Genomic DNA, 27714 nt, shown 5'->3' on the forward strand with positions numbered 1-27714 from the left:
CTTCTTCCCTCCGCCCGGAGCCTCCCCCGGTCCCCGGCGCCGCCTCCTTCGCTCCCGGCTCCCGCTCCCGCGGCCGCCGCCGCCCCGGGAAGCAGAGACCGGGGTGGGGTTTGGGGGAGCGCGAGGGCAGGGCGACCCGGGCCGGAGCGCGGATTCGCCGGGAGGAGGGCCGGGCGGAGGGGACGGTCGGGGAGACCGGAGGGGAGCGGGAGGAGCTGCCGGGCCTGGGGCCTGCAGGCCCGGGGAGCCGGGGAGCCGCGGAGCCGGGGAGCCCGGCCGGGCGCAGAGGTAAGAGCCGGGCCGGCAGCCGGGCTCCGCGAGGGGCGCGCGGGGGAGGGCCGGGCCGGGGCGCGGGGGCCGAGAGGTGGAGTCCCGGGAGGGTGGGGGGCCGAGGGAGGCAGGAGGAGGGTGGGGACCGGCGCTCTCTCCTCCCCCCCCCCCCCACCCCACCCCGCGCGGGGCTCCGCCCCCGCCTCCTCCGCCGGGCGCGCGTCTCGTCGGCGGGAGGAGCCGGGTCGGGGCCGGGTCCGGGCCCCGGGAGGCCGGGCGGGCGAGGCCGGGCGGGCCTCCCGGGTTGGGCCAGGCCGGCGGGGGTCCGGCCCTCACGGCCTCCTGTCACTCAGATGCTGCTGCTGCTGCTGCTGCTGCCGCTGGCGCCGCTCTTCCTCCGCCCCCCGGGCGCGGGCGGGGCGCAGACCCCCAACGCCACCTCCGAAGGTGCACCTTCGCCGGCGACCTCGGGCACCCCCATCCCCTTCCCCCTCTCCCTGCCCCTCCCCCTCCCTTTTTCTGGTCCCCATTCCTGTCCCGTCCGCCGGACCCACTGTGACATCCCTGACCTCCTTTCCATCACCCCCGCCTGTGATCCAGCGCCCCCTCTTGTCTGCCCCAAACTGCTGCATAGGCCACCTTTCGGGGACCCTGCATGATGAGCCCAACCCCACCCCTCTTTCCTTGCCTACACTGCTGCCCAGGGAGCCTAAGGCCCCCCTGCCCTCTCAGCCTAATTCGCTCAAAAATCCTCCTCCAGTCTGTTTTACCAAGCTCGCCGGCACAGTGTACCCCTTCACCATTTCTTAATTCTGCCCATCACCCCCAACCTGCACCCTTCCTTCCTCACTGGCGAGCTCGCAGAGCTCTCTCTCCTTTAGTCCCGGGTTCTGTACCCGTCCCGACCCCCACCCTCTGGCACCGCAGCTGCTCCCCTGGGCCCGCCACCTGCCCGCTGACCACGCCCTCTGTCCCTCCCCTCCCCGCCATTCCTCTCTGAAGCCTTCCACTCACCCCTCAGGGTGCCAGATCATACACCCGCCCTGGGAAGGGGGCATCAGGTACAGGGGCCTGACTCGGGACCAGGTGAAGGCGATCAACTTCCTGCCCGTGGACTATGAGATCGAGTACGTGTGCCGGGGGGAGCGCGAGGTGGTGGGGCCCAAGGTCCGCAAGTGCCTGGCCAACGGCTCCTGGACAGACATGGACACTCCCAGCCGCTGCGGTGAGTAGCATCCCCGAGCCCCTCTTCTCTTCTAGATCATTCCTCGGCCTGCCTCACACTTAGCATTATTGCTTAGGTCAGCACTTTCAACCACTGTCACAATTCACAAGGACATTTACAGAGCTCACACCATGTAAGAGGGACTTCCCTGCCGCACTTGGAGGCCGTAAAGTCAGCAGCCCACACATCACCTCATCTCATCCTCCCTGCATTAGGCCACTGACCACTTGACAAAATAACTTGATTATTCATCTTGCCTGTGAGTTCTTCTCTTTGAGGACTAGTGGCAGATTGAGCAAAAACCCTCATAAAATGGTTTCACTGCAGTCTTGAAAACCTCTGTCTCCAACGCAGAGGCCATATACCCACGAAGCGAAACCCAGTTTGACATTACTGTAAACCAACTATAATAAGAAAGGTAAATCCAATTGTGCATCTAAAGTTACACATCCGCACTCTCCAAGCCAGGGAACCGCCCACTGCCGCTGACTTTGAAAAGATTCCCTTCTGTGCACCTACAGCTCCACCTCAGGTTCCTACCATGGATGGAAATGCCTTTTCCCTTTCCTGGGGTGGTGTGTGGATGCTTCCAGGGTTAGGGGAGGAGAGGACGCCAGAGCCAAACCCCTTGCACATCTGATTTCCTGACGAGTGGGGTGCTTGAGGCCCCCTGCCCCAACTTGCCTCTCTTTTCCTTTTCGTGTCTCTCCACAGTCCGAATCTGCTCCAAGTCATACTTGGCCCTGGAAAACGGGAAGGTTTTCCTGACGGGTGGGGACCTCCCCGCTCTGGACGGAGCCCGGGTGGATTTCCGGTGTGACCCTGACTTCCATCTGGTGGGCAGCTCCCGCAGCATCTGTAGTCAGGGCCAGTGGAGTGCTCCCAAGCCCCACTGCCAGGGTGAGGGGACCGGCTGCCTGCATGCAGCTGAGGACGCGTGCCAGAGGTTGGGAGCGGGGTGGAAGGGATGGCGGGAAGGGAAGGGGTGCCATGCAAAATGGGGGGGGGGGCTTTGGGGAAGTGGAGGTGAAAACCCAACTCTTGCCCTCGCCTGCCTCTCTCCAGCCCCCTTCTGCAGCATCAGTGTCCACTTCGCCTACGCTGGGGCCCCCTTCCTCTACCTTCCTCTTTAGAGATCTCCTCCCTGCTCCCAGTTCTACATGTTCTCTTTTCCGTTATGAATCTCACCCTCCATCACCTTTCTCAAGGTTTAAATACTGCAGTTTCCCCTAGCCTACCTCTAAACTTAGAAGTTTCTAGGCATAACCCTCTTCTACAATTGATTCCTTTCCATTTGTTATATAACTGGATTATTGTAAAGACTCAGAAATAAATCATGTCATACTTAGAAAAAACACTAAGATTGGAAAGAATATCTGGGGTGGAAAGTTATCAGGGTGAAATTTAAAAAGACTTAAAGTTGGGGGCAGAACTGTCAGAGCACTAAAGGATGACCCGGGGATGGGGGAGGGGAAAAGGACGGTCTCCGACAACCTCCGTCCTTCCCCAGGGCACTCAGTCTTGTGTCCAACACCTACTCTGTCATTTCATTCAGCAGAATGCCCCCTGTCCTGGGCACCCAGATTCTGCCCCTGCACTCTTGTCCCCGGGATTCAGGCCGACCTCGTGCGTCCCCCACTTTTGCAGACTCTCTGGAGGTCCTGGCCTGGCTTCGTCCCCTAATGTCATTGCTCTGCTTATACCTTACCACTCCATTCTGGAAACTGGGAATCCTATCCAGGGTCTCGTCCTGTGCTCTAGTAATGTGTTCACACGGTCATAGCTTTTTGTAAAAAATGCAAAAGTAAGATTTTAACAGCAACAGTTTAAAATCAATTGTATTTGTAATTTGCAGTTTTTTCTTCTTAAAGAGAGGCCCCTGAATTTTATAATACTTAGGCTCCACAAAGCGAGAATCTGCCCATGTCCTGTCTCAAATTCTGTTGTCCTATGAACAATGAAAGAAGAAAACCAACAGGTCCTGACCCACAGCCCCACCTTGCTCTTGTCCCCAGGCACCCTTCCCCCCCCTCAGAGACGCAGGCTTCTGCTGCACGCGGGCCTCCCGGCATGGACAGGTGTGGGAGGGGGCTGGGCTCAGGCCGGGGAAGCCGGGAGCCGGTGGTAACTCTTCTCTGATCCCCGTCTTTCCTGCTGCCAGTGAATCGAACGCCGCACTCAGGTGAGATGACAGCCCTCCTCTCGCGCACTGCACCCCCGAACCCCCACTCGCGCCCCTGCACCCCAGGCGGTGGGGGCCCGTCCTTCTCGCCCCCCGCCCCCGTCTGCGGCCGGCCCCTCCTTCCTACCTGGTTTCTGCCTCCAGTCCCGGTTTTCTGCGAGGCTGCGGTCCCTCCCGACTCCCCGCTCGGCGCCCAGCGCTCGGCTCCGCCTCCTCCCCACTCCGCTCCTCCCGGAGGGCAGAGCCCGGCGGGGCCCCCCAATTCCTCCCCGCGGGGCTCCCCCCGACCTCCCCGGGCTTTCTCCAGGCGCCCCCGCCAGCCACGCGCACGCGTCTCAGGGCCAGGCCTTGCCCCCCTCCCCCCCAGACCCCGCACCCCCGCCCCTGCCCTCCCCACCCCTCCCTCTCCCTCCTCGGATCCCAGGTCCTTCGCGTCCTGTCCCCCCCGGCCGCCCCCGTCCCATCCATCCGCCCGTCCGTCCACACCCCCGTTCTCGCCCCGGTTCTCCACCCCCCTCTCCCCTCCCGGCACGCCCCCTCCCCTCCCCTCCTCGCCCCTCCCTGGCGTCCCGCGGGGGTCGCGTCCGCCGCCCCTCCCCTCCCCGCCCCTCCCCCGGCGTTCCCACGCGCGCGCGCCTCCCTCCGCCCCTCCCCCAGCCGCCGCGCGCCGCCCGTGACGTCAGGGCCCCCTCCCAGCCGTCCGTCTCCTCCTCCCCTCGGTCGGTCGGTCAGTCCGCGAGGAGAGTCCGCGGTGGCCACGGCAGCGGCGGTGGCGGGAGCCGCGGGGGCCACGGGGAGCCAGCCCTCCGCGCGTCCTGGGGGCTCCGGCCCCCTGCGCCCTCCGAAACCCGGGATGGAGGCGCCGCCTCGACACCCCCTCAGCAGCCCTCCCCGGGAAAAGTGTCCCCCCTGAGCTCCTCCCCACCAAGCAGCCCCCCCCCCCTCCCCACGCCATGGGCCCGGGGGTCCCCTCTCCCCGGGCGGGGTGGCCGCTGCCGCTCCTGGTGGTGATGGCGGCGGGGGTGGCCCCTGCGTGGGCCTCCCACTCCCCTCACCTCCCGCGGCCTCACCCGCGGGTCCCCCCGCACCCCTCCTCAGAGCGGCGCGCAGTGTACATCGGGGCGCTGTTCCCCATGAGCGGGGGCTGGCCGGGGGGCCAGGCCTGCCAGCCCGCGGTGGAGATGGCGCTGGAGGACGTCAACAGCCGCAGGGACATCCTGCCGGACTACGAGCTCAAGCTCATCCACCACGACAGCAAGGTAGTCCTGGCAGTCCTGGCGGGGGCGGAGAGGGGGCAGGGGCAGGGGTAGGGGGGGCAGGGGCAGGGGGACAGGGGCAGGGGGACAGGGGCAAGGGGACAGCGGGGCAGGAGGCCAGCCCGGCGCCTTGGCCTGGGTGACCGCTGGGATGGCGAAGTGGACCCCTCCCACGTGTGACTGGAGGGAGGTGGGCTGGGGTGTGGGAGCCTGGGGAGAGTCAGAGGGGCTGGAGGTTCAAGATGAGGGTCAGGGGGTTAGGAGGTGGGTCGTGCTGGGAGCGTGACCCTTCCGCTCCCCAGGACCCCTGGACGTGGGGGCGGGGGTGGGGGAACTGGGGATGGGTGTAGGGCACCAGCTGACCCTGACCCTCTGGGGAGTTCATTACCTCCTGGGGTGGGTGGAGGGGTGGAGGAGGTGTCCGAGGCAGGAGCTGAGGCCGGCTCACGTTTTCCATGGTAACGAGGTAAATCTTGACAGCAGGTTGGAGCTGGGAGGAATGGGGACTGAATAAGCGAAATTTTGAGGGACTTGCGTGCTCTCGTGTATGTATCACAACGAAACAGCCAGGTAGCGGTGAGCTCCACCAGGTTTCTGCACATTCTCCACCAGAACCGGGTTGAGGGTTCCTGGGTTGTGGGTTACACTGCGTGTTGTGCTTGGGGAGGGGCTAACGGTTGGGAGATGGGCAACGAACTGGGTTAGCGGTCTGCAGGGAGCCCGCACAAGAGCCTAGGGATAGAGGGAGTCTGGGAACCGGCAGGAGAGAGAACCAGCAAGAAGGGCAGTGGGGGAGGGGGCAAGCAGGAGGGCCGGGGTGAAGATCAGTCCTTGGGCTCCTGTGGAACTTGGGTCTAGAGTGGCTCCTCCGTTCAGCACTGTGGCCTCTAAGATGTGAGGAAGGACCAGCTCGAAGGGTTAGGGAGGCGGGGACCAGAGGAAGGCGGAAGGTGAGAAAATTTGGGTCGGCCATGAGTTTCCTTCCCCACCCTATGTCCCATTTGAGTAATTGGGAACGTGGGGAAGGATGTGGCTTCCGGCCTCAGATTTATCCTGTCTGACGTGTGGCCCCGGAAACGCGAGGGACTGGGGGACCGTGGAGTGCAGAGGTGATGAAACGGTCATCTTACACCTGGCTGGACTCAGGATTTATTGTCACTCTTCCAACAGCCATCTGCACCTAGAAATGGGTTTGTGTGGGACGAGGGGGCAGGAATGAGGTTGAAGGTGGGGTGCATGGGGACTGTTAGCTTGGGGAGGGGACTCAGATCCCTCCTGACACTTGGGGAGGGGCTCTTAAACTTCTCCATGGTAGAGGAGTTTGTTTCAAACACATATTCTAACTGTCTGGTCCGGAATGAGCACGAAATCCTGTCATGCAGGAGGCCTAGGTAGATGACCCCAGGACGCCTGTGGAGGGACAGCAGGGAGCTGGAAAAGAATTAGGAGTTAGGGCAGAGGGTCAGGGCTGCTGGAGGCGGGAGTCTGGGGCGGGAGCCTGGGAGGGCTGGGTGCAGGTGTCATGACTGGGGTCACCAGGAGGTCTGGATGTGGGCTCAGACTCTTCTACCATGAGAGGTGACTCCCCAGAGGTGCTGGGAAGCAGGTGGGGGGGGGGGGCCCTGAGAGAAGGCACAAGGAAAGCAGACTAACAGGAATGTGTGCTTTCCTGTGGTTTCCTGCCTGCAAATCCGGATCCTTTGCAGAAGAGAGCGGAGGGGAGGCTGAGAGGAAGTCTATGGGGGAGGGGGTGGGCATCACACGGAGGGAATCTGCAGTGAGGAGCAGGGTGTGGAGGGAAAGGGTTTGAGAGCAGGTAGGGGAGGAAGGAGAAGCGGAGGAAGAGACGTGGGGCAGGCTAGTGGCCCTGTGTGTATGCTCTGGTATGTCCGTGTTCCTGTCTACCCTTCCTTCAAGCCAGGAGGGGGGCACCCAGGGGCTTTGCGATGGGCTGGGGTAGGATCTGCAGTGACCCCCTGAGACAGTTCAGGATGGTGGGGCCTGCCGGAGAAGCCCCTCCTAGCGGGGGGGGGGGGGGGGGGGAAGTGTTGTTCTTCCTGCCCCACCTGGCTCCCTGCTCCAGCTTCCCACAGGGTCTCAAATGTCAGGCCTCAGTGGGAAGCGAGCAGCTCTAGGGGGCCTTCCTTATTTGCTCACTGCCGGCCCCCCCTTTTCCATCCCCCCCCCCAGTCCCCTGTGCCTCCTGTTTCTCCTCTGCCCTGGCTTCCCACTGGCTTCCATTTCTTCTCTGCTTCCTTTGGGGCTCCAGCGGCTTCTGAAATGTCAAACTTCAGCAGGAGGGGAACAGGCAGGGGGAGACCATGGGGCTCTTCCTCCCCACGTGCTGTCCTCCCAGCACCCCTGCCCTCCCCAGCTCTCTGCCTCCCCTTCACGCACCCCTAAAAACACCCGGTTTGTTAAGAGTCCTTTTCTATTTATTCTCCCAGTTCTTTCCTCACCTGTTTCTCCCTCTGCCGCCCGCCCCCCCTCCAAGGCTTCTTTTTCTAATGGACCCGTCAAATGTCAGAGCCCAGCAGGAGGGGAGGGATCGCCCAGCAGGACCCCCTAGTGGTCCTGCTCCCTGTTCTCTCTTGTTTGTTTATCTCTAGCCCTGGAAAGGGAAGAGCCAGGGGAAAATGGACGGTGGGGAGAGGCGAGGGAGGAATTTTCATGCCATGTTTGAGGAGCCTGTCTGTGGACTTGGGGAGAGTTTATTCACATTCCTGCAGACTCACAGAGATTTGGAACAGAGACACAGGGGAAAAGGGACAGGGGTGCTAGAGGAAGTGAGGCTGGGGATGTCTGAGCAGGGGCTGAAGGGAGGGAAGATTGTGTCTGCATGAACACGGATGGAGGTGCGTGCAGGAGAGGGTAGGCAGGAGAAAATGGTAAAAGCACACAAGGGTCCAGTGGTGGGATGGGTCCTCGAGGAGTGACTAGATTGTTGGAGATGTGGGGCGGGGGGGCACCGGGAGAACCCACGCTTACCCCCTCCCATCCAGTGTGACCCAGGCCAAGCCACCAAGTACCTGTACGAGCTGCTCTACAATGACCCCATCAAGATCATCCTCATGCCTGGCTGCAGTTCTGTCTCCACACTTGTGGCCGAGGCCGCCAGGATGTGGAACCTCATTGTGGTAGGTGGGGGTGGGGGGGTTTCAGAAGGTGGGAGCTGAACAGGGGTGGACAGCATGTAAGAGGGCTGTGGAGGAACCCAGGTGCAGGACTCCTGGTCCTTCGGGGCCTCCTGGCAGCAGGGGGCTGATAGCTGCAGCTGCCTTAGCTTCTTGTCAGACGGAAGTGAAGTCAGATCAGGGAACAGGCACCTGTGCCAGGCGGTGGGTCTGTGAGGGTCCCCTCTCCTGGGAGCCTGGAGCGTGAGCGTGCCCCGCGCTGTGTCTGTCCCTCAGCTTTCCTACGGCTCCAGCTCACCGGCCCTGTCCAACCGGCAGCGTTTCCCTACGTTCTTTCGAACTCATCCGTCGGCCACACTCCACAATCCCACCCGGGTGAAGCTCTTTGAGAAGTGGGGCTGGAGGAAGATCGCCACCATCCAGCAGACCACTGAGGTCTTCACCTCGGTGAGAGCGCATTTTCCACATGCCAGTGGAGACGTGTGGCCAGGATCCCTTTTGGGGAGAAGATCCTGTTTCTTTATCAAAAGCAGACACATTCTGACTGGGTTAAGTGCATGTTCTTTCTGTAGCCAGAGGAATAAGCAGAGCTGAGTTTTCAAGATTCTTTCCAACTTCTTAGTTTTAGGACATTTTGTTCCTTTGATGTTCTCTTCCCCAGACAGACCCAAATGACCCACTTCTAATAAAGTAGGTTCACTCCACAGTTCAGATGAGATGAGAGAGAGAATGTGAGAGAAGAACCCAGAAAGGCAGCAAATCCAGAGACACTCGGGGTGGCAGGTGTGAGTGGGAACGGAGAAGGAGGGACAGGAGAGGCAGAAGACGTCTCCGGAACAGCACGGGTGGAAAAGAGGAAGCTCAGGGCTCTGAACCTGACGGAGGCAGCCCCTCCTTTTATTCTGGTCTTTGGATCATCCACCCGCCCTCATGTTCAGCAGCCCTTCAATCCTCCCCTGCCTTTCTCTCAGTGACCAGGACATTCTTCTGTGATCCTTTTGTCTGCCCACTTGCCTCTTGAGGTTGAGACCATCGTGTGCACACCAGACCCTGTCTCATCTTTCCCCGATTCCTCTGTTCTGCTCTCCCCCATGTTTGCTGCTTGGTAGGGATTGGTGGGGGGTGGGGGTGGGGGGATAGGGTGACCTCCCAGGACACAGATCCTTGCGAGGGGCTCGTAAGTACCTTCCCATGGAGGACCATCCCTGAGACCCCAGCTGCTTTCCTTTGAGCTCTTCCCACCCTGGGGCAGATGCCATTGAAGGAAGGGTCAGAACTGTGGTTCCTCCACTTCAGAGTGTATGATCCCCAGGTAGCATCTCCGGTCTTTATGCCACTGTGCACCTGTGCTTTCTCCATTTTTTCTTATTCCCACCCAAGACTCTGGACGACCTAGAGGAACGAGTGAAGGAGGCTGGAATCGAGATTACTTTCCGCCAGAGTTTCTTCTCAGATCCAGCTGTGCCTGTCAAAAACCTTAAGGTGGGGTGGTTGGGAGTGGTGGGCTCAGCCTACAGAGGGACCGGGTTGGGGGGACAGTGGTGGGCTGGAGAGGAGAACCAGACAGGCAGGTTGTTGGGATATAATTAGTGTATAACATTGTGTAAGCTTGCAGCCTGCAACGAGTTGATCTGATACATTTATATATATGTATGTATATGTATATGTATATATAATGGGTTGCATATAATTGATGTGTAATATTATATAAGCTGTGATGATACATTGATATGTTGCAATATGATTACAATCCATGCTAGCTAACGTTTCTTTTTTTTATGAATATAATTTATTGTCAAATTGGTTTCCATATAACACCCACTGCTCATCCCAACAAGTGCCCTCCTCAATGCCCATCACCCACTTTCCCCTCTCCTCCACCCCCCCAGCTAACATCTCTATCGCATCACAGAATTTTGATTCTGCGAGATAGCAGCATCTCCTGGGGAGGTTAATTTCCATTGTCCAGTGACATTTCTATGCTACCCCTCCAGCAGAACCCTGCATTAAGCACTCTGGGGCAGGGGATGAATGCCGTGGCAGCAGCTGGCTGTTTCCAGGCCTCCCTCAGCAGCTGGCTGTTTCCAGGCCTCCCTCAGCAGCTGTTTCTGTCCACTCTGCAGCGCCAGGATGCCCGGATCATCGTGGGACTGTTCTATGAGACCGAAGCCCGGAAAGTTTTTTGTGAGGTAGAGTTGGAATCAGAAGAGGCAGGGGTCTGGGTAGGCTCTGTATGTTGGGTGTGTTGTGGGGTCTCCTGTTTGCATCTCTGATCAGGTTGATAGCAGATGCTGTGAGATGACGAGTAATATGATGCTCCTGTCTGTTGACTCTGCCTCCCATCTTGGCTTCTCACACACAGCACTTTCTCCAGATCTCAGTTTTGTACCCTCTGTACTTCTGCAGGAGCCCGAGTCCCATCTTTCCTGATTAGCTGGGGAGGAGCTTAGAAGGAGGAATCGTCGAGTCTTTCCCACTCCCTCCGAGACTTGTAGATTCCTCTTTTCAATTCTCTGCTCTTCTCTGATTCCCAAGAGGCTGGAGAGTGTCAAGGGAAATAAAAGAAAAAGAGAAAGAAGGGCCCAGCCTCCCTCCTCCTCTGCATTCAGGTGTACAAGGAGCGGCTTTTCGGGAAGAAGTACGTCTGGTTCCTCATCGGCTGGTATGCTGACAATTGGTTCAAGATCTACGACCCGTCCATCAACTGCACAGTGGACGAGATGACGGAGGCTGTGGAAGGCCACATCACCACTGAGATCGTCATGCTGAACCCGGCCAATACCCGCAGCATCTCCAACATGGTGAGAATGGGGACCTAGAAGCCAGCCCCTGGGCAGGGGCGAGGACTGAGGGAGCCTGGCAGGGCAGGGGAGCGGGAAGGAGAGATGGGAGGGGCAAGTTCACTAGGCCCACCTGAGTGGAAGGGCTGTTACCATGGCAACAAGGAGCAGTTGGCAAGAAGTCAAGTGAAGGAGAGGCGTTAATGATAATATAGATGCTGTATACGCAGGCACCTCGGCAGAGCTGTTCCTGAGCTGAAACGCCTTTTATTCTCTTAGTGACTTCCGGGCCCTTTGAACTTGCTTAATATTCTCTCCTGATTGATACTCAATTAGCTCGGTTCCTGATGTTGTTTCAATGATTCCCTTTTAGAATTTCAGATATAAAAGGGAGTTCTGAAGTCAGTTACTTCCGGATAACGGATAGTGGCGGACCTAGAGCTGGGAGGCACATGCTCTGGTTGGGAAGGCTGGGGTGGCCCCGCGGGAGGGGCACCTGCTCCTTTCCTCTCAGTGCTATACCCCAAGGACCATGGGCGTCTTGAGCCAGCTTACAGGGTAATCTGCATGCCTGCTTATTATTCCCAGGGGTAGCTCCAGGTCTGGGGTACCTGTTTTGGAAAGCATGCCAGGGGCAAATTCATGGTTGTAAAGTCCCAAATATCTCATCAAAACAAAGGTTCAGTGAAAATGCTTTTGTGTAGTAAACCAGGAGCTTAGGTACATGATTTCAGTGATCCTCCCACTAATGCTCTGATTAGGGTTTTAATTCTATTCTATCGACCAGGAAACTGATGCAAAGAGGTTAAGTGACTTGGCCTAGGGGCCCTGTCCCTGCTGAGCTGTGAGGCCGGAGTTGACCCCTATTGGAGTCTGACCCCAGACCCCTCTGCCCCATCACCCTCCAGCCCTGTCCCTGCTGAGTCGTGAGGCCAGATCTGGCCCCTGTTGGAGTCTGACCCCAGACCCCTCTGCCCCATCACCCTCCGGCCCTGTCCCTGCTGAGTCGTGAGGCCAGATCTGGCCCCTGTTGGAGTCTGACCCCAGACCCCTCTGCCCCATCACCCTCTGGCCCTGTCCCTGCTGAGTTGTGAGGCCAGAGTTGGCCCCCGTTGGAGTCTGACCCCAGACCCCTCTGCCCCATCACCCTCCGGCCCTGTCCCTGCTGAGTCGTGAGGCCAGAGTTGGCCCCTGTTGGAGTCTGACCCCAAGCCCTCTGCGCCATCACCCTCCATGGAAAACCATGAATGCTGACTAAAGACTCTGTGCCTTTATTGGCTAACACCTGAGCTGGTGACAGTTTTGGAGCAGGGGAGGAAGAAGGTCCAGTCAGTCTGTTCTAGCAGAGGGTTGTGTTGTGTGGACTCCAGTTGTGGACTCTGTCCGGGGAAATTCCCAGGGATCACTTTCCAGCAGAGCACCTGAGCGGTGAGCCATCCTGGGGAACCTGGAGAGAACCTGGGGAGTACTGGAGCTGGTGCCTAGAGCCCAGGCCCTGCCCGTCCCAGCTTCTGCCCCACAGCAGGCAACAGTGGAGTCCCTGGCAGAGAATAGGGACATCTGGGCTCTGGAACTCAATGAGCGAGAGGGTGTCTTTCTGGCTCTTGGTCTCTAGAGAGAGGTAGTGCCTGCCTTTGAGGCCATAGCCTTTGTTCTGGTGACGGGAGGTCTGCTTCATAGCTTGAAACACCAAGTGGACCAGCCGAGATTTTCCAGGGGTAGAAGCAGCCTGAACCACTGATGGGAAGAGATGGTGGATGAATCAAGCAGGGACCAGGAGAGTGGACCAGAAGCACAGGCTGGACCCAGGGGCCAGAGCCATGCTGACTGAGAAAAGCAGAGCTGCCTCTGGCCCATAAGGATGGCTGTCACTTAAGGGCACTGACTCTCAAGCTTCACCTTCCTGTAGGGTTATTAGGACACACATTACTGGGCTCTTCCTTTGGAAGTTCGGATTCAGCGGGTCTGAGGTGGACCTGGGAACCTACATCTCTAACCAGTGCCCTGGAGATGTTGGTGCTGTTGGTTGGAGACCACATCTTGAGGACTGTTGGCTCGAGCAGTAGTTTTCCAAAGGTTGCAATATCTAGGGATAAGTTTGGTTGTCACGACTGGCTTCTGATGGGTAAGCCAGGGATGCTTCTAAACATCCGATGAGGCACAGATCAGTCCCCACAGCAAAGAATTATCCTGATCCAAATGTCAACAGTGCAGAGATTGCGAAACCCTGGTTTATTTATTTTTATTTTTATTTTTATTTTTCTTAATGCCAAGGGATTTTATTGTGAATGGATATCCTTTTTATTGAATCCTTTTTCTGCATATGTTGAGAAACATACTTTAGGACAGTAGGTTGGAGTAGTTTTGGGGAAATATTGCAGTTCTGGGGCTAGAGGGGCAGTGGGGAGGTGGCTGTACCTGGGGATAAGATTCTGTCTCTTGGGGTAGAGGTCTCATCAGATCTTGGTACAATACAAAATCAAAAGCTGCCCCAGGACACACCCTTTAGGTCAGTGACAAGCGCCGGAAAGGGCTGTGACAGAAGGGCTGGTGCAAATTAGGGTCATAAAGTTATACTTGATTATTAATTTCTACGGGTTGTAGAAGTTTTGCTGTTTGCCTCTCCTTGAGATGCCTAGTAATGTTTCTACTTGAACATTTGCAACTATATCTCTGTTGACCCAAGGGGAAACATTTTTTTTGGTAACTTTAGTCGGGGGGGGGGGGGGATGCCCCCTGTAGTCAAGTGTGTTTGTCAAGTGACCTGGAGCCAGCAGAAATTGTGAAGATGTGTTCAGGGGGGACCCCATTCCTAGCAGATGAATCCCTTTCCATCTGGGTATTTTCCTGATCCAGTGTTTACCTTGAACTGGAGATTGGATAGACTTTGAGGCTGAGGATGACTCAGAAAGTCTCAGCTTAGCGGCTCTCTGCTGGGCAGGTGCTCTCGGAGGGGGCATGTCCACATGCAGACGTGATGCAAGGTGGTTAGGAGGACTATGGACTTTGTTTCTTTGTGTTTTTTTAAGATTTTATTTTTTAATGTTTATTTATTTTTGATAGAGGGAGATAGAGAGCAAGATGGGGAGGTGGGGAGGGGCAGAGAGAGAAGGAGACACAGAATCCAGATCAGGCTCCAGGCTCCAAGCGTCAGCACAGAGACCGATGCAGGGCTCGAACTCACGAACCGTGAGATCATGACATGAGCCAAAGTCGGACGCTTAACCAACTGAGCCATCCAGGCGCCCCTAAATTATCTCTTTTAAACTAACATTGTATAATGTATCATGGTGGGTCTGGACACTCCCCACTGATGAACACTGAGATTGTTTCCAGGTTTGTTATCAGCTTTTCCCTACTTTAAAAAAATTTTTTTTAATGTTTAGTTTTGAGAGAGAGACAGAGACAGAGTGTGAGCAGGGGAAGGGGCAGAGAGAGAGGGAGACACAGAGTCTGAAGCAGGCTCCAGGCTCTGAGCTGTCAGCACAGAGAACGATGCAGGGCTCGAACTCACAAACTGTGAGATCGTGACCTGAGCCAAAGTCGGACACTCAACCGACTGCGCCACCCAGGCGCCCCTCCATCACATTTGTTTTTTGTTTAAGTTTTTATTTATTTATTTTGAAAGATAGAGAGAGAAAGAGAGAGCGGAGGAGGAGCAGAGACAGGGAGACACAGAATCCAAAGCAGGCGCCAGGCTCTGAGCTGACAGCACAGAGACCGACGCGAGGCTCGAACCCACAAACCGTGAGATCTTGACCTGAGCCAAAGTTGGACTCTTAACTGACTGAACTACCCAGTCACCCCAAGAGTAAGGACTTTGATGCCAGCCTGCCTGGCCTTGAATCCCAGCCCTGCTGTGCGGTATAACTTCTGGCAAGTTTAACTTTTCTGTGACTGTTTCTTTATCTCTAAAATGGGCAATAAACCTCATTAGATTATTTGAGGATTAAATAAATTTATATATACACCTTACAAATACCTTATAAATATGTTAGAAAATACCCAGTACATTGTAAGGAGATAGAAATGTTAGCTATTATTATTAACATTTTTCAGTGTAGGGACTGATGGTTATTTTTTTTTTAATTTTTTTTAACGTTTATTTATCTTTGAGACAGAGAGAGACAGAGCATGAATGGGGGAGGGTCAGAGAGAGGGGGACACAGAATCCGAAACAGGCTCCTGGCTCTGAGCTGTCAGCACAGAGCCCGACGCGGGGCTCGAACTCATGGACTGCGAGATCATGACCCGAGCCGAAGTCGGCTGCTTAACCGACTGAGCCACCCAGGCGCCCCTTTTTAATTTTTTTTTAACGTTTTTTAATTTATTTTTGAGACAGAGAGAGACAGAGCATGAACAGGGGAGGGGCAGAGAGAGAGGGAGACACAGAATCTGAAACGGGCTCCAGGCTCTGAGCTGTCAGCACAGAGCCTGACATGGGCCTTGAACTCACGGACCGTGAAATCATGACCTGAGCCGAAGTCGGCCGCTTAACTGACTGAGCCACCCAGGTGCCCCATAGGGGCTGATGGTTATTAATGAAACATTTCAATAGAAGAATTGAGAGGACTTCATGATTTGAAAGAGCCCAAGGTGATTCTAAAGCTTCAGTCTCATGTATTGGGAACTGTTGGGAGTGAAGAAAAATTGAGCTTAGTCTTAGATATTTTTAATTTTGGATTACTGATCGTATAGTTACAAATGCCTCAGAGACAGTTGGGGATACAGGTCCTGAAATGCTGAGCCTGATTATAGATCTGAGTATCAGTGACAACAGTGAGATTAAGAGACAAGGAGATTCACAAAGAGAAACTGCAACTTACTTTATACCCTGTATTTTATATATATTGTTATTTTATATAATAACCCTTCGAGATAGTATTATGCCCATTTTAAAGTTGAATAACCAGGGGGCGCCTGTGTGGCTCAGTGGGTTAAGTGTTTAACTCTTGATCTCAGCTCAGGTCTTGATCATGAGGTCAAGTCCCATGTTGGGCTCTTCACTGAGCTTGAAGGCCACTTAAAAAAAAGTTGAATATCCAACTAGTGGGGTTTAATAAGTCATTTGAGGTTACACAGCAGGTAGATGGGTCAGTTGGAATTGAGATCTATCCAATGGACATTTTTTTTAAAGTTTACTTATTTATTTATTTTGACAGACAAGAGAGAGGGTGTGAGCAGGGGAGGGGCAGAGAGAGGGAGGGAGGGAGGGAGAGAGAATCCCGACGTGGGGTTCAAACTCACAAACCCTGAAACCCTGAGATCATGACCTGAGCTGAAACCAGAGTCGGATGCTTAACCGACTGAGCCACCCAGGGCCCCCACCAGTGGACATTTTTAGTTTTATTTTTTATTTTTTCAAGTTGTTTTTATTATTTTGTTTTCTTCCAAAATTGTACTTACATTCTAGTTAGTTAACATACAGTGAAATATTGGTTTCAGGAGAACTCTGTGATTCATCACTTACATACAACACCTGGTGCTCATCCCAACAAGTCCCCTCCTTAATGCCCATCCCCCTAACCCTCCCTCCATCAACCTCAGTTTGTTCTCTGTCATTAAGAGTCTCTTGTGGTTTGTTTCCCTCTCTCCTCTTGTTCCCCCCACCATACATTTATCTGTTTTGTTTCTTATATCCCACATCTGAGTGAAATCATATGATATTTGCCTTTCTCAGACTTAGTTCATTTATCATAATACTCTCTAGCTCCATCCACATTATGCAAATGGCAAGATTTCTTCTTTTGGATGGCTGAGTGATATTCCATTATATATATACCACATCTTCTTTATCCATTCATCCATTGATGAACATTTGGGCTCTTTCCATACTTTGGCTATTGTCAATAGGGCTGCTATAAACATTGGGGTGCATGTGTCCCTTCAAAACAGCACACCTGTATCCCTTGGATAAATACCTAGTAGTGCAATTGCTGGGTCATAGGGCAGTTCTATTTTTCATTTTTTGAGAAATGTCCACACTGTTTTCCAGAGTGGCTGCACCAGTTTGCATTCCCACCAGCGGTGCAAGAGGGTTCCCCTTTCTCTACACCCTCGCCAACATCTGTTGTTGCCTGAGTTGTTAATGTTAGCCATTCTGACAGGTGTGAGGTGGTACCTCATTGTGTTTTGATTTGTATTTCCCTGATGATGAGTGATGTTGAGTATCTTTTCATGTGTCTGTTGGCCATCTGGATGTCTTCTTTGGAAAAGTGCCAATGGACATTTTTAAAAATACTTTATTTTTTTTTAGAGTAATTCAAGTTCACAGCAGAATTGAGAAGAATATACTTCCTGAATCCATATGTGCACATCTTCCCCCATTATCAACATTCCCACCAGAGTGCCTATAGTTGATGAATCAACATTGATACATTATCGCCCAAAGCCCATAGTTTACACAAGGGCTTGCTTTTGGGGGTGTATATTCTGTGGGTTTGGGCAAATGTACAATGACATGTATCTCCCATTAGAATTACATGTGGGGTAGTTTTTGCTGCCCTAATCCAGGATACATTTACTGCTTGTCCATGGTGTGCTGGGCACAGGGCTGGGTGCTGAGGGTGTGCAGACGGATGGAACTTGGTCCTGGCCTGTTTTTAGAGGCAGTTTCCCCTGTACCACACTGCCTGCCCCTTGCACCTCCCACTCCTGTATCTTCAGAAAGTTGAATAGAAAGAAAAGCGGGCAGGGCATGGGAAACAGATTTTTATTTATACTTCATCATTCATTTCTTCCTTAGAGTCTGAGGATGTTAGTACATTCCAGATCTAACAGAGTTCTGAGGTGCCCTGTGTATTACTTGTGCTTTGCCAAGAGGTAGCCTCTGGGTATTTCCTTGTGTGGCCTCTGGGAGGTAACAGAGGACAGATGTGATTTTTCTCCATTACGTGGTAGACATTTCCAAAAACTTGAGCAACTGACCTATGGTTATTTAGCCAAATGAGGTCATTGCCAGGTACAGAAATTTAGGGCTCTTTATTCATCTCCTGACAGTTACAGGAGCTATCTCATTCTCTTTAGCTTCTGGAGGAAAGAGGTTGAGGGTGGGGAGGGTGTGGGTAGGGGCTGAGTATTGGACCTCAAACACATGAAGGTTGCTTCTGGGCTCTCAGTCTCTCGAACACCCTTCAGGGGGCTGTGAGCTGAAGGCCCGTGAGGACGGTAAGGCAGGTAGCACACTGAAGAGTCCCCTTCCTGCCTGGTGAGTCCAGTGAGGAGGGCTCTGCAGGAACCTCATCTAGGGTGTTTCCGAACTGGAGGAGCTGTCAGGTGCTGGGTCTGAGCACGAGAGAAGGTCGTCCACGTCTCCTTTCTCTTGCCATTCGTTCTGCAGAGCGACTGTTCCTCAGACGTTCTGTTCCCATTCTGAGCTAGTGGCCGGGCACGCTGAGCCCCTGGACCCAGCTCACCGGCTGATCTAAGAGATACAGGGGCATGGTTAGATTTCGAAGGTCCGTGCGCTCGATCTGTCGTGAGCACAAACCATCCGTTTAGCAGAAGTTCTGGAGCCAGAATCAGAAGCCGTGCCCCCACCCCCTCCTGCGCCAACCCTTTCTCCCCTCCTTCCCTCCGCAGACATCCCAGGAGTTTGTGGAGAAGCTGACCAAGCGACTCAAGAGACACCCCGAGGAGACCGGTGGGTTCCAGGAGGCGCCGCTGGCCTACGACGCCATCTGGGCCTTGGCGCTGGCTCTGAACAAGACATCCGGAGGGGGTGGCCGTTCGGGGGTGCGCCTGGAGGACTTCAACTATAACAACCAGACCATTACTGACCAAATCTACCGGGCGATGAACTCCTCGTCCTTCGAGGGCGTCTCTGTGAGTTACAGTGACCTCCTTCACACTCCCCACCCTCCCACAGACACAGCGTCCTCCTCCTGGATGTGCACGTCAGTCTCTGCAATAATGGGTCTTGGGTTGGGGGGTAGGGACCCCCAAACCAGAAGAACCCATAAGAGACTAGAAGGAAAAGTGGTGTATTCCTTTTCTTTCCACCTCTCCCTCATTTCTTTCCAGTGTAGGAATTAATAGATGAGAATCGTAGAACGTTAGAGGAGGAAATAGTCGGATAGGTTGTCTCCTGTTCCTTTCAGAGTGGGGAAATTAGTGTCCAGAAGGATTTTGTGACTACCCAGGTCACACAGCCAGGGGCCGGGTCTCCGGTGCTCTACCTGGGGTTCTTTCTCACTCAAATCCCATGGGTGAAGCTTCTTTTCAACAGAATAATGTGTCTGAAATCTAGGGTATGGGCATCTGGGGTACGTCCTATATGCAGGCAAATGCCAGAAATAGACTTCATTCAGAGGCTCAGTTACATCAAAGCATAAGGATCCAGAGAGTCCCTGAGTCTCTTTTCGCTCTTGCTTTTATCACCTCTGTCTGCCTCCGCCTGTTTCCCTCCCTCAGGGCCATGTGGTCTTCGATGCCAGTGGCTCCCGGATGGCCTGGACTCTCATCGAGCAGCTGCAGGGTGAGCGCAGGGGGCAGGGGCCAGCTGTTTGGGGTCACTGCCTGGGGTAAGACTCAATGACCTAGGGGCCTCCCACCGCTGGCTGCTCTCCTCTAACTGCCTGTCAAGCTCTTATAGTATGAGAGCAGTGAAAAGCTGAGGGACAGTGGGTTTTCAGGAGTTGGAGAGGGGCAGGCAAAGTGAAAGCCCGTCTTTCCCCAGTGGCTTCCCATTTAATTTCAGGAATTTCCCTTGGGTGGCTTGCCAACGAGGGGCTAACGCCTTGTTGGTCACTTACCCACAACTCAAGGAAAGCCACATCTGGCAGAGACCATTTGTAAAGGAACCAACCTATTGAATTTCCCTGCTATATAAACAAGCATCCTAATTTTTGTGTGGTGGTCATAGTTTGGTTTTTCTAGATTGCATTTTCTTATAATTTACCACATGTATGTGTGTATTTGCCAGGTTTCTGTGAGCTGAACTGTTCACACCCCAACCAGCTTCCTAGAGCCCCTGCAAGAGAGCCATTGTGTGGCCTTCGGAGGGAAGTTTCTTTCTCTCCTGCCCCCCATCCCCCTCCTCCCATCTCCCACCCCCCTTTCCTCCTCCACACCCTATCCTCACCCCCCTCCTCCTCCCCACATCCCACCCCATCCCCCCAAAACCCGCCTTTCCCCACCCCATCCCCCCCAAACACCCTCCATCCCCCTCTTCCCCTCCCCCCACCTCCCATCCTCCTCCTTCGAACCACCTCCCCCCTCTACCTCCCATCCCCCACCCTCCTCCCCTCCCCCACTTTCCCTCCCCTCGCCCCATCCTCCTCCCCCTTTCCTCCCCCCCTCCTCCCACCCCTGCTGGAGGGCGGTGCGCTGGCTTCTGAAGGAAGCTGTTCATAACCAGATGTGGAGCAGGAATCTTAGGAGCTGCATGCTGCATTCCGTCTTGTCTTGTGGGTCTTTAAAGAGGCAGATGCAACTTTCCAAGGAATTAGAACCCAAGCCAACAGAAGAGAAATGTCTAAAATTAAAATGAAAGCCACTGGGAAAATAGATCCTGTGATTCTGTCTGTCATGAGAGGGAGAATGAGTAGGGATGTTGAAAGCTTTAGAAGCCAGAATCGACGTGCGAGACATCCGCAGTGAGAGGTGTGAGGCTGCTGCACGGCGGCGGACCATTTAGACGTAGAAGGTGTTCTTCTGTATGTATGTTGTGTTGGCGCCCATCCTGTACTGCTTTCGGTCAGATTGCTGGTGCAGGCAGCCCCCGGGTCCTCCCAGGTGCCCTTGAGGGGCTCAGGGTGAAGTAGAACCCTGGGAAGCTCGTGCCCGGGCTGGGCCCTCAACCCCCACCCCACCCCCCTGCCTTGTCCCCATCCAGGTGGAAGCTACAAGAAGATTGGCTACTATGACAGCACCAAGGATGACCTTTCCTGGTCCAAAACGGACAAGTGGATTGGTAAGCAGGGCCCTGCTGATGTTTTCCTTCAGTGCCTCTGAGCAGTTGAGGGAGAGCCTTGTGCATGTGAACAGGGGTGAAGGGGGTGGCAGGTGCCTGAGGCTAGAATGTGGGGTACATGGTCTGGGGGCGGGGGCCCAGGTTCGGACACGGCTAGGGGAGCTGTGTATTTGGGGAGGGGCAGGTGGTTGGTAGCAATGCACTGGTATGGATAGGACATTGCTCAGGTATGAGGGTTAGGGGTGGGGGTGCACAGGGGGCAGCCAGGAAACCCCGTCTGGGTTTACCAGCTTCTGGTGCCTTGCTGTCTCTGAACCAGCTACTTGAGGCCGACAATGGCCTCTTCATCTCTGTCAGGAAAACTTAAACTATAGGAGAGGCTTTGAAACCTCATGTAATTCTCTTCCAATGACATGTGCTTTTTAAAGGGAAAAAGGAAACAATTACTCTTTGTGTGCTTTGTGGGCTAAATGATCAGAAATAGGAAAGACACTCAAGGTGGACAAAAGGAGGGACCGAGGTGGGGACAGCTGCCCTACCCAGCTGGGATCTAGAGATTCCCAGCACTGCTGGTGAGCTGACATTTCTTCATAATTTGAATTTAGGACAGTGTTCTGTGCTGCTATAAATGCTGCACGGCCTAAATTATACTTTTCTTTTTAAAGCGAAACAAATTGAAATTGGTTTTTTTCTTTTTTTCGTTCTTTCCCCTGTGAACTCGATGACACATTTGAGCTTCCCCTATTAATAACCAGAAAACACCTTTGGGTATATCACCCTACGAGGGGTAAAAATCACAGATCAGTGTTTTCCTAAGGTGAGGAGACCAGCCTGGATACTTTGAAGTTTCTGGATTTATGATTCTACAGCTGTCTTTTGCAGCTTTTGATTTGAGTCATAAGAGACCTCGTGAGGTTTATCTCTGTCAACCCTTCTTTCCCACCCACTTTCCTTTGCTGCAAAACAGACAGAAAAACACACGGAACAGACAATGACAGAAACAGGCTAGGGCTTTGGTGATACATCTGGGTCTGTAGCTCCACCCCTCACTTCTGACTGCTTCCTGACCCCCTGTGGCAGGGAGTGGGCACTGGAGGGGCCCCGGTCCAGGGCAGCGAGGGTCCCCATGTCCTCACGACTAGAGACAGTGTCACCTGCCCCATCTTCATTCCTTGTCCCCCGTGCCCCCCCCCCCAGTGCTATGCAGGAGGGACCCCCCCACCTGGCCAGACCCCCCATTTCCATGCAGGAGGGACCCCCCCCCCACCTGACCAGAACACCCCAGTGCCATGCAGGAGGGGTCCTCAGCTGGCCAGACCCCTCCCCTAGTTCCATGCAGGAGGGACCAGACCCCTCTTACCCTTCATGCCATGCAGAAGGGGCCACCCACCTGGCCAGAACCCCCCCCAGTTTCATGCAGGAGGGGTCCTCAGCTGACCAGATCCCTCTTACCCCCCATGCCATGCAGGAGGGGCCCCCCCCGGCTGACCAGACCCTGGTCATCAAGACATTTCGCTTCATGTCCCAGAAACTCTTCATCTCCGTCTCTGTTCTGTCCAGCCTGGGCATTGTCCTGGCTGTGGTCTGTCTGTCTTTTAACATCTACAACTCTCATGTCCGGTAAGTCTCTTTCCTGACACTTCCTTGTTCTGTCTGCCCCTCCCAGACAGCGGGCATGCCCTCCCCTCCCGAGGGACCAAGGATAAGACCCTCCGGAGGCCTTGGGCGGTGGATGCTTTCACTCTAATGCATTCCCAGTGGCCACTGGCCTGGAAACCCCCCATCCAAGCCCCAAAGCAGCTGTCTGGACACCAAGAGCCTCTGGGGCCAGGGGACACAGTGTGTGCAGGTGGTGTCCTGGGCTGGGGAGCTCCCCGCAGCTCTGTGCCAGCCCCCGCCCATGCGGCCTTGTCTCCCAGGCTGCACCATGCACCCTTGCCCGTGGCCGAGCTTGGGTCAGGCCCTGGCGGCACTGAGGAGGTGACCCCCCAGGAGAAGAGGTTAATTCTACTCTTCCCCCCCCCCAACCCCCACCTCTGCCCCTAGCTACATCCAGAACTCCCAGCCCCACCTGAACAATCTGACTGCTGTGGGTTGTGCCCTGGCACTGGCTGCCGTCTTCCCCCTCGGGCTGGACGGCTACCACATTGGCAGAAGCCAGTTCCCCTTTGTCTGTCAGGTAAGGAGGATGTGGGGTGGACACCCTGCAGGAGGAAGCTGTCCTCCCCCCCCCCCCCCCCCCCCCCCACGGCCCAGGAGCCCGGCCCGGAAGGCCGTGGTCCCCTGCCGTTCCTCGACTGTCCCTGTCCCCCTAATGCCACCCCTGTGGTCCCTGCCTGGCCCCATTCCTTCTTTCTGTCCTCCAGACCTTCTCACTGTGTGGCTCTCTTGTCGGTTCCAAGGTTGCCATGGCCTCATGGACAAGAGGGGAGGTGTTGAGGGTGAAGGAGGGTCTGCGCAAAGAGCCCTTGAACAATGGCAGCTTGTGTGGGGCTGAGAGAAGGAACTGGGTTCCCAGGGTGGCCTTGGTTGTGGTTCGGAGACCTGAACTAACAGCAGGGAGTGGGGGCAGGGAGGACGTTCTTGGTATTCGGGGCATGGCAGGTCCTGGGCTGTGGGGAAAGGCTGGCTTCTGTAGTTCTGTTATGCTGGTGGGAAATAGTCCTTCTTTCCCTGCCCTCCTCACGCCTCCTTGTGTGCCCGTCCCGACCCTGCAGCTGTGCACGTGCACCCTGCCAGAGGCTGTATGTCCCCAGTAAAACCAGAAAGCAGTGGGAGAGGTAGACAGAGGGGGCTCTAGGAGGGGTGTCTGCACAGAGTGCTGTGGAAGCAGAGAGGAAGCAGCTCAGGACATGGCTGGACCCCAGCAGGGGTGGCATTTGAATATCAAAGGACACTGGGCTTTATCAGCTGGAGAGATAAAGGTGGTCACTCACGTGGTTTGCAGCGTTAGAAAAGCCAGCATCTCAGGCGGGCACGTCAGTGTGGCTGGAGCAGGGGGAGCAAAGGCCCGTAGATGGGCCTGCAGAGGTGGGTGGGGCTGTGTTGTGGAGGGTCTGGGGCTGTAACCCGCCCGATTGGCCAGTAACCCCAGGAGACTGTGGCCGGTCACCCTGCTGGAAGGGAGGACGTTGCTGAAGGCAGGGACTCCCTTGCTGGCCCTCCACACCCCCATCCCCACCGGCTGTACCCCTGTTCCCTCACGAGGCTCTGCCCCACACTGCCCTGCTCTCTCGTCCTGTGCCAGGCCCGCCTCTGGCTCCTGGGTCTGGGGTTCAGTCTGGGCTACGGCTCCATGTTCACTAAGATCTGGTGGGTGCATACGGTCTTCACGAAGAAGGAGGAGAAGAAGGAGTGGAGGAAGGTGAGCTGCTTGCTGTTCCTCGGCCCTCAGGTCCTTGGCTCCCGGGGCCTAGAGGGCTTCTTCCGACTGGCCTGTGCTCTGTTTGTGCAGACGCTGGAGCCCTGGAAGCTGTATGCCACGGTGGGCTTGCTGGTGGGCATGGATGTGGTCACTCTCGCCATCTGGCAGATTGTGGACCCCCTGCATCGAACCATTGAGGTACAGGTTGGGAGGAGGTACTGAGGCCAGGGCCGAGTGGGGCTCGCTGGTGTCTGGGCTGAGTACGGTCTGGAGGCGTGCAGCCACTCGTGGGAGAGCGCTGTCCAGCATCGTGCTCCGGTGCCCCGAGGTTCCTTGATGAGAGCGAGTAGTGGGGAGCCAGGAGGGATGTGTAGACCTTCCAGGCATGTGGAAAGCTGGGGTTCACGAAAACACCCCTGGGCCTAGCACGGGGCCTGGTCTCCTAGAAAAGGGGGGGCAGGGGTGGGTGGGGAGGGTGACTGCCATCTTTCTGGTGGCCCAATTTCTCCACTAGACTTTTGCCAAGGAGGAGCCGAAGGAAGACATTGATGTGTCCATCCTGCCCCAGCTGGAGCACTGCAGCTCCAAGAAGATGAATACGTGGCTCGGTGTGTGGGCTGTGGGGGAGGGGGTGGGGCAGGGACAGCGGGCTGGTGGGGACAAGGGTCTTCGGAAGAAGAGTGTCCTCCTCTGTGTCATTGCACTGATCCTTTCTGGGGATGGGGGAGAGTTGGACTGTTTCCAGGAGGAGCGGGGGGCTAAAGCAGGGGTGTGGCAGAGGGACCAGGGGGGATGGCCTGACCCCTTCCGTCTGGTCTGCTCCCTATAGGAAGACCAGAGCTGTGAGGGCCTGGGGCAGGCCCCTTTTGGCCTCCTGAACATTGCTCTGGTCTTGCGGTTTTACCACAAAGGGTAAAACTTACCCTCAGCCTGGAGGGTGAGGGGGTGAGACATTGTGTGGCCCCGGGGCTGGTGGATAGCTGCTGTCAGCAGTCATCCACTTGTGTCCCAGGAGGAGGTGGTCAGGTGGTCAGATTGGGGGATGCACAGAGATGGCTGTGCTAGGTCAGAGGGGCCGATGGGAGGGGAGCCCTGTTTGCAGTAGGTGGGGGGTGTGGGCGGAGAGTGGATGCAGGGGTGGACGCTTGGAGGGCTTGTTGCCCATGTGACCGATTCCTGCTGTTCTAGGCATTTTCTATGGTTACAAGGGGCTGCTACTGCTGCTGGGCATCTTTCTTGCCTATGAGACTAAGAGCGTGTCCACCGAGAAGATCAACGACCACAGGGCCGTGGGCATGGCCATCTACAATGTGGCGGTGAGCCGCAGCACCTGGCCCTGACCCCAGGGGCTGCCTGGGGTCAGTGGGTGCAAGTCTTAAATAGTTTTTAATGCCCCAGGTTTGCCAAGCACTTTACAGTTGGTAAAGCACGCTGCAGACACTGTCTCATTAATCTTCCTGTGACCGCCCATGAGGCACACGGTACTGTCCCCACTACACGGGCGAGGAAGCAGAAAGGTTAGATGGCTTGCGTGTGGTTCCCTGACCAGGTCGGCTTGCCACCAGGTGTGGGACACTTGGGGACTGAATGTGTGTAATGGTAGCAGGAGAGGCAGGGGCTGACCTAGAGCCCAAGAGGGTGGCCTCACGTTTGGGCCCTTATGGCAGGGCAGCTGTGCCAGCATGTGTCCTCATGGGCCGTCCTGGGGGAGGAGAGCCCGGAGGTCCCAAGCTCGTTCGCCCACAGGTCCTGTGCCTCATCACCGCCCCCGTCACCATGATCTTGTCCAGCCAGCAGGACGCCGCCTTTGCCTTCGCGTCCCTCGCCATAGTGTTCTCCTCCTACATCACTCTGGTGGTACTGTTCGTGCCCAAGGTCAGGCTCCCCCCGCCCCCGCCCCCCGCGGTCTGGCCCGAACCCGGCCTTCATCCTGGGCCTCTGCTCCCCTGCCCCCCTGCCCCTCTCCTGGCCTCCCCCCCTCCGCCCCGCTCCAGCACCCCACACCCCCCCACACTGGCCTCCCAGGTGCGCCGGCTGGTCACCCGCGGCGAGTGGCAGTCAGAGGCTCAGGACACCATGAAGACGGGGTCCTCCACCAACAACACGACGAGGAGAAGTCCCGGCTGCTGGAGAAGGAGAACCGGGAGCTGGAGAAGATCATTGCCGAGGTGCGCGGTGGGGGCGCACGGACCGTCCCTCCCGTCCCTGGTCCTCACTTCTCTGGTCCCTTCTTGTCCCTGCCCTTCCCCCCCCCCCCGCCCCCCTTGTGCACTCTTTCCTGACTCTCCATTCCTCTGTCCACTGTTGCCTCTGCGTCCCTGCCCAACCGCCCGCCCCCCGCCCCCCCTCCCCACCCCGGCTTCGCTCCTCACTCCCCCTTCTCCCGTCCTCTTCCCACAGAAGGAGGAGCGCGTCTCTGAGCTGCGCCACCAGCTCCGGTCCCGGCAGCAGCTCCGCCCGCGGCGCCACCCCCCGACGCCCCCAGACCCCTCTGGGGGGCCTGCCCAGGGGGCCCCATGAGCCCCCTGACCGGCTCAGCTGTGACGGGAGCCGGGTTCATTTGCTGTACAAGTGAGGCTGGGAGGGGGGAGGGAAGGGGGAGGGCCGGGACGAAGTCCCCCCTCTGTGAGGCCGGGTGGCCTCTCGGACTCTCCGACTCTGGGAACTGGCGGTGTCTCTTGTGTCCTCACCAAATTGCGTCCACTGGACGCCGCTGTCCCCTCTGTGCCTCGCCCCTGCGCCCCCCACCCAGTCCACCCTGCCTGCCCGCCCACCTCCGCCCTGTCCCCGCCCACTTCTCCATGCTCCCTCCCCCTGCTCCCGCCCACATCTGCCCTGCCCACACCCACCTCTGCCTGGCCTGCCAGGGCCCACCTCCTGGTGCTCCCTCCCCTTCGCGCCTTCCTGGCCCCCCCCACCCCCAACCTCAGCCCTGTCCCCGCCCACCTCCTGATACTCCCTCCCTTCCGCCCCGCCCACCTCTGCACTCCTCTCCTGCCACACCCTCACCTACTACCACCCTCGTGTAATCTCCTTCCCCGGGTCCACCCCTCACCCCTCACCCCTAACACCAGGTTTGTCCTTCTTGAATTTTGCCTCCTCCTGGCGCTCATTCTTCCCGCCTCAACCTGCGCGTGCTCATGCTGGCCCACACCTGCCCTGCACAGGTGCTGTCTCCTCCCCCCGGGGTCACGTGTCCTTGCTACCCCGAAGCTCTCCTGGCCCGTGTGCATGTGTAGCTGAGGCGGGTCTTTCCCAGTGGGGCACATCCGTGTGTATCCAGACGCATTCCCTGCGTGCTCGTGGTACCTGGGTACCTCCCCCTCTGCACCTGGAAATCATGGCACCCTCCCAGCAGAGCTATAGGTGCCCACCCTGCACAAGGTGATGCCCTTGTCCCCAGTTCCCACTCACTTGGTTTCTGCCCGAACTTCCCCCCATCCCCAGCTCATGTACACTCCTTTCCCCACCCCCTCTCATGTCTCCCCTTCTCTTCCCCACCCCCTGCTCATGTCCCCTCCTCCCTGTCCCCCTTCTACCCCTCTTCCCTCCCTTAACTCCCCCTCCCCCTGACCCCCTGCTCATGTCCC

At 56.4% G+C, this 27714-nt stretch overlaps 1 protein-coding gene across 1 annotated transcript; it reads left to right on the forward strand.

Moving 5' to 3' along the window:
- GABBR1 (gamma-aminobutyric acid type B receptor subunit 1) lies at positions 1 to 27714 on the forward strand. The gene is given in 26 exon segments (XM_053904832.1): positions 1 to 288; positions 624 to 717; positions 1292 to 1495; positions 2210 to 2395; positions 3657 to 3677; positions 4776 to 4936; positions 7936 to 8070; positions 8344 to 8514; positions 9448 to 9549; positions 10191 to 10256; positions 10677 to 10868; positions 18429 to 18671; positions 19260 to 19323; positions 20683 to 20760; positions 20835 to 20836; positions 22232 to 22380; positions 22807 to 22939; positions 24008 to 24124; positions 24215 to 24322; positions 24639 to 24732; positions 25313 to 25440; positions 25871 to 25999; positions 26150 to 26225; positions 26228 to 26292; positions 26525 to 26617; positions 26619 to 27714. Coding segments are annotated over 25 exon segments (2892 nt in total). The 5' UTR covers positions 1 to 288; the 3' UTR covers positions 26700 to 27714.

The sequence above is a fragment of the Panthera pardus genome, unplaced genomic scaffold, assembly GCF_024362965.1.
Source record: "Panthera pardus isolate Hobbes unplaced genomic scaffold, ASM2436296v1 HiC_scaffold_17, whole genome shotgun sequence".
Classification (NCBI taxonomy): domain Eukaryota; kingdom Metazoa; phylum Chordata; class Mammalia; order Carnivora; family Felidae; genus Panthera; species Panthera pardus.